Source organism: Nicotiana sylvestris, chromosome 4 (assembly GCF_000393655.2).
Source record: "Nicotiana sylvestris chromosome 4, ASM39365v2, whole genome shotgun sequence".
NCBI lineage: Eukaryota > Viridiplantae > Streptophyta > Magnoliopsida > Solanales > Solanaceae > Nicotiana > Nicotiana sylvestris.
In genome coordinates, this window is record NC_091060.1 from 72,284,488 (window position 1) to 72,291,316 (window position 6,829).

The 6,829-nt window shown below is 35.9% G+C and overlaps 1 protein-coding gene across 1 annotated transcript in view; it reads left to right on the top strand.

Moving 5' to 3' along the window:
- The window catches only part of LOC104213927 (uncharacterized), a 58,679-nt gene extending 55,185 nt beyond the window's left edge, over positions 1–3,494 (top strand). The window contains exons 9-10 of the mRNA XM_070172013.1: positions 2,240–2,483; positions 3,051–3,494. Coding sequence (XP_070028114.1) covers positions 2,240–2,483; positions 3,051–3,275 — 469 coding nt within the window. The 3' untranslated portion in view covers positions 3,276–3,494. The remainder of the gene's footprint in view (positions 1–2,239; positions 2,484–3,050) is intronic.
- The last annotated feature ends 3,335 nt before the right edge of the window (positions 3,495–6,829 follow it).

Consider the following 6,829-nt stretch of genomic DNA (forward strand, 5'->3'; position numbering starts at 1 on the left):
TGTGGTTTTGTTCGCCTCAGGTATTGTTTTCCCCGTTGCGATTATTTGGTACTACTTATCCTTTATCTCTCCCATTTTCTTTTATCTTCCTTCTTCCTTCCTTCCTTGCTTTCCTCTTCTTTTTCTTGCCCTTACTGACCCGAGGGTCTATTGGAAACAACCTCTCTACCTGCATTAGGTAGGGGTAAGGTCTGCGTACAGACTACCCTCCCAAGACCCCACCTGTTGGGATCATACTGGGTTTTATGTTGTTGTTGTTGTTGTTGTTGTTGTTGTTGTAATGAGACCTATTTGTGAAACTCATACATGGTCTAATTGCATTTGGAAAGTTGTGTTTTTGTGTTGCTTAGAGTTAAATTTTCTAAATAATGTACTTGTGGAGTAGTGTTGACTGAAACTTTATTGATTAAGTTCTAAGCATTTATCTTTCTCCTATCTTGCCTTTTTTCTTTTTGACAATGTAGGAAATTTCATGCTAGTACCAAGATGTAGTGCAATTTTTTTCGAAAAAGTAATAAGGAGGTACTACAAAATTACAGAAGGGCATCATCAGTTGCATAGTTACATCATTTCCCCATGTATTCCGAGGAATCAAAAAGATAATCCAAATACTCTATGGAACTATTCTGACTCCAAAAGTATAAATTTTGTAACCATCTGTTTTTAACAGAAGAGATATGATGTTTGCTTCCTTCAAAGCATCTTTTATTCCTTTCCAATCAAAGAGTCCACATGATGCACGTGCGATCTATACTAGATCTGACCATGATGCAAGATCTAGAAGGCCAAGAATCCAAGAAATTCAAGAAGTCCAAGAATCCATCCAAAATTAGGATTTCTTTCCTTGAAGATTAGGATTTCTTATTTCTTGTTTCCTAGTAATTTAATTCTTATTTTAGTAGGATTATATTTGTAGTTTTAGTCAAACTCGGATTGTTAGTTGGTATCTAATCCTTACTAGAATTTTCTTTTCTATTTTAGTTAGGATTTTTTCTCACCCTTATTCTTATTCTAGTTTAATTAGGATTAGTTTTCCTTAACCTCATCAATTTTACTCATTGTAATGCCTATTTAAAGGGCTCAATATGCTGAAAATAATGATGGGTGATTAGTTTTTCTAAGTTCTTGCTTCAAAAACGTGATTTAATTTTTATTTCAAAGACGTGATTGAGCATCTAAATCTGGGTTACCAAAAAGTAAACCAAACCCTGACTGTTACGAGAACATCATCGGATTTCAAAGTAGCACGATCCAATTCAAAATTTTCACCCAATTGAGCAATATTATTACTTTAATTTTATTTATCTTTATCTTTTAGTTAGGAATTGGTTTAAATGGAGCGGCATAATTAGTGAGAATTCGTATAGCCGACTCCTACTTGCTTGGAATTAAAGTATAGTAGTATTTTTTTTTAGTTAGAAGTAGAATATAGATACGTCATCTTTAGTTTGGAATGAGGTTTTGTTCGTTAGTTACAGATTAAGCTTTACCTAATCTTATTTTCTTGGTTAGAGCTAATACTTTTACTCCCTCTGTTTCAATTTAGATGATGTACTTTGACTTGGCACAAAGTTGAAGAAAAAAAGAAGACTTTTGAAACATATGGTGCTAAAAGCTTAAGGGCAAAAGTTTAGTGGGGCCATAGTATTTGTGTGAATAAAAGTTTCTCATTAAGTAAAGTGAGTAGAATGAAAAGTTTAAAGTTAAATTGTTTCTAAATATAGAAATGTGTCATTCTTTTTGGAACAAACTAATAAGGAAAGCGTGTCATCTAAATTGAAACGGAGGGAGTAATAGTTTTAGGAGTTATGGGACTATCATATACTTTGTTTCGAAGACTTGATGAGTAATACCAAATGAACAATCTCTCTCTCTCTCAAAATCCGTCTCTTATTCTTCCCTCATCTCTCTCCTACTTCTCTCTATTCTTTCTCCCTTTCTCCTTTTTTTCGCTTTTTTGCTACGTCAAGTTTAGCATAGAGAAGTAATTTCCAGGTGTTATAATGTTGGAGTAAGATTCAGTTCACTGTAATCATTTATGTTAAAGGAGAATGGAAATTGATCAGCTTCCTTCTATTTGAGGTGACTGGAAAATTGTTGTGCTTTCACCTGATAATTTCGATTTTCTGTCTTCCATCAGAACATTGTTGATTCTATCTGTCTAAAATATACCAATTTCCTCTATCCTTTTTCCCTGTGATCCTTAGCTCTTCTGAAATGTTTCATTTTTCATATGCAGGGGATGGATAAAGTACTCATTGCCGGCGCTGTTAGTTGTGCTTGCAGTTATCATGCTCTGGCATAGGAATGCCGGAAAAGGGAGGCCATTAGAACCACTAAAAATCATAGCTCCTCCTCCAAAAAATGCTGTTGAGCAGCTTTTGTTATTGCAAGAAGCTATTAGTCAACTTGAGGCATTAATCCAAAGTGGCAACATTGTTCTACTGAAAGTACGAGCTCTCATTTTTGCTGCCCTTCCTCAGGTATTATCATATATTCCTCGTGTTGAACTGCTTTAAAACCAATCCAATATTTGGGTTTTGATGTCATATCTTAATTCTTAGCATAATTGAAAGTTATGGGAGGGGGTTACTCTTTTATAGTTTGAGATTTAATGCATACATGAAAGCGAGTGTGAAAACCTAGCAATAGTTGGGACTTTACAGAGTTGGCAAACAACTTGTTTTTTTGCCATTGATAATGTTGAAGAGTTAATATATGTCAGTACTATAGTTTCATGGTTTGAGATATTTAATGCATACATGGAAGTGATGGAAAACCTAGCAATAGCTGGACTTGAAGAAGCTCTAGAAATTGGATACTGCGCAGGTTTTTCTGTGATAATCAAAATGAAGGTCTAAACAACTTGAAGGTTCTTTTTCCCTTAGTTACACAAGCTTAGAGTGAAGAAGTTATCTAGATACAAATTCTCTCTAAACTGAAATAATTACACTCAGCATTTTTGGAATATATAAAGATCATTGTTAAGTCTACAATTATCGCAAAGTATTTATTCTTGGTGATATGAATTTTATTTTCATCATGTTTAGGCAACCGACAGGACAGCTCTTCTACTGGTGATCATGGCCTTGGCTTTTGCTTTTGTGCCACTAAAACATTTGATTCTTTTTGCTTTCTTGGAGTCTTTCACAACGAACATGCCTCTCAGAAAAATTAGCAGTGAAAGAGATCTCCGACGGATTAGAGAGTGGTGGATCAGGATACCAGCAGCCCCTGTGCAGCTTATGAAACCTGATGACAAGAAGACAAGATGAGTAAAATGATTCATCACAATTATCTTTATAAACAAATATACTATAATTTCAAAAACCATGAACGCTAGGAGTTTTCGATTGATGGCATACAGTTTTAGCATAATTTCTATTTTAGTCCTTGTGTTATTTAGCTAAGCACATTGGACGTTCAATTGAAACAAAATGTGTTTTCTTTAAAAAATTACCCCCTTTATACCAAAATTGCCCATATTTTACTTTCTTTCCCAGCTTGGCCCACTTTGTAAATAACTTTTTTTATAATTCTTTAGCCCAACATTAATGTCATGCCCCGACCTAGGGAAGTGGGATCGGGCTCAACCGACATATCCTGTCAAGCAACCCTACTTGGTGCCTACTATCTAACTTTGCCTATGAATGATTCAAGAATAAATAACAAGAGATAGTTAATCGAGAGGGTAAAAATGTACAACACCGAGTTTCACTAATTAGGAAATTTTGTTGTTAGATGGCAAAATAATACAAGTCCATCGTTCATAAGCGAAGCAACGGACAAGAACAATATTTATAGCTTTCCCCTATTCAAAACATGACTCACAGTATGTTTATGGAGCCTCTAAATAGACATGAGAAAAGAAAGGCTCTGGTTATACCTCAAAATAATGTACAAGGAGACAATACAACATACAGGTCCCGATATAGAGTAGGGCTCACCAATGTTTGTTGAAGAGTTAAGCTCCTACTGAGAGTCCGTGCCTCCTGTTGAGGTACCACTTGTATCCATTAAAGATGCAACGTCCTCGGCAAAAGGGATGTTAGTACATATGGAATAGTACTAGTATGTAAAGCTAAGTTACCCTTACATGGAATGAAATGCCAACATAAGCAGAGAGATACATGGAAGTAATAAGAAAAGTCAACAGTATTTAAAATGCCAAGTTAAAAACATGATAAGGAGGTGTAATATAAGTAAAAACTTCAAATGAGCATTAGCGTTTGGGTTGGGAGATCATTAGTTACCGACATAATAATATAATATATAACCACCATGTGCGTAGCATGGCGTCCAATCTCGGCCTGATCGGCTAAGCAGTCTCACCATAATGCTGTGTGGATCGACGTGTCTATGCTAGCAATAAAATACATTATCCCAATATTGGGGCATAATCTCATAATGGTGCGAAATAGACTTGTCCCAATCGACTCCTACACCGTTACATGTAGTTTTTGGGTATATGCCTTTCAACCTACACCTTCTCGGTTATATAACAATACTCCCAAAAATATTTCATATAAAGCCTCTCATGAAAACCTTTTCTTTGTCCCTTGGAATATACATTACATCATCATTCTCATTTTGGCAAATCACCACATTTTATTTTCATGCTTTCACTTCCTTTACTTGCCATGAGTCATCATAAAACATTAAAGGTATTTAAAACATTGGAGAATTATAAGTGCAAATACATGAGTTAAAACACTTGAAATGTTTCCAAAAGGAGACTAGCAATTTCAATTGAAACATGAAATGAATTCATAGATATTCGATAAATCAATCACATTTGAAATATTCTTCAAAGGAGAGCTTAAGGATGGTAATTGAAACAAGACTTGAATACATAGGCATTTGATAAATCGTTCATTTGAAGCAATTTAACACAGTGGGAATAGGAACTTGAACAACCATACTTGGAGATCATGGAATCCGGTTCTGCAGAGGGAGTTTAGTGAGCCTACCTTAATCAAGCCTTTCCTTAGGGTTCCTACGACGCTCCACTACTCTTAGAAACTTCAATCTACATTAACATAGTTCAGTTGAACCATTATTAGTAAGATATCCTCATATTTAGGTCTTTTAGTTTTTTTTATCAAGCACTTGGTGTGCATAGCATTAACGACCTCTAGTAATAGCGTTTCTTCATTCCTTACACCCCTTTCCATAACTACATTTATTCCATAACCATCCACGCAGGGGCGGAGGCACGTTGAGCCAAGCGGTGTCATCCGACACCGCTTGGCCAGAAAGTTTTATTTATTAATATATATGTAAATAATCTGCAAAAGGAAATATAGTCTAAATATAATAAATGACACAACTTGATGTTAACAACTACGTTGGCCCGTTGGTGAAGTAATCCAGTTTCTGCTTGTGGTCAGGTGTTTGACTCCCCACGGTGAAAACAGCTTTATTCTTAATTTTTTTTAGTATTCTTCTGGAAATTTATTGAAAGAAGCAGCATCCTATGGATTCGAATGGATAATGAGCTATTGAGTAAATTTTTGCTGCCTTATATAGTTTTTTTTGGGTAATATTTGTACTGAGTCTATTATGAGTACATTTTATAAAAATAAAAGTTCGTGGGGGAGAACTATACTACTATATTTGAATTGTGTTTTTCTAAAGTGTAATTTCATTAAAGTAATCTCTTCGTTTGTACGTCTCTCTAAATTTCGACACCGCTTACAAAAAATTCTGCGTACGCCCCTTCATCCACGGGTAGTAGGTGAACCCCAAATAATACATGCATAGTCACCCACTATTCTCAACCAACACTTCCATCACACACCCGCCTTTCCCTATTCTTCACAAAATTCCAATTTTAAAATTGAGCTTATAGATTCCAATCACCATCCTATAAGCTCCAATACTTAAATCTTACCTAGGAATTCATTATTAAACATTGCATGTAAGTTAGGGATGGAGTTTTACCTTGTTAGCAGAAGACTTAGTGCGTTCCATTCCTTGAATTCCCCAGGATTGGCAAGAAATTGAAGAGTAGCAAGTTTGGAGCTTCTTCCTCTCTCTCTAAATTGCTCCCCTCTTTTCAAAATAATTTGATTTCCTCTCTAAAATAACCCCTTAGGCCTTTTTATTAAAATGGAGTTGGGTTCGAAAATTCAAAAAATAACCCTTCGTGCCGATCTGCGATCACAGAATATACCGCAAAAAGTCTACGCGGTCCGTAAAATAAACCACAAAATATCCTCCAAATTTGAGTTGGATCTGGACAGGTCTGCAATTCGCATAATTGTTCTGCGGTCCGCACACTGGACCGCAAAATCTCATTAAAAAAATTCTCCTACCGATTCTACGACAAATATGCGGTCCGCATAACCCACCGCGAAATAACCCTCAGAATCTAGTTGCTCCTGCCTCCATCGGCAAAGATTCTGCGGTTAGCGGAACCGATTTGTGGTCCGCATAACTAACCCCAAAAACGCCCTTTCCTGCCAATTCTTCTACCCCCTTCACAATGCATTGCACCGTTCACAAATCTGTACCGCGACGAGCTTCTACAACCTTCTGAACATAATAGTTTGACTTTGGCACTATTAAGACTTTCAATACTTGACAAACTTTACGGGCCTTACAATTAAAGAGTGTCTCATGAATGGAAGTGTCACCGAATGAGACCAAAATATGGGCGATACCCAAGAACGAGCTCTCCATCCCTTAAAGTTGGTTTATCTTTCACATTTTCTTCGTTCTCATTGAAATAATTTTGAGCTGATGAGACTGCACTGTCTGGTTGAAGTAGTATATTCAGTTCTTGAATGAACCAATTAGGTGAAAAGTTTTATATAGTCCAAATTGC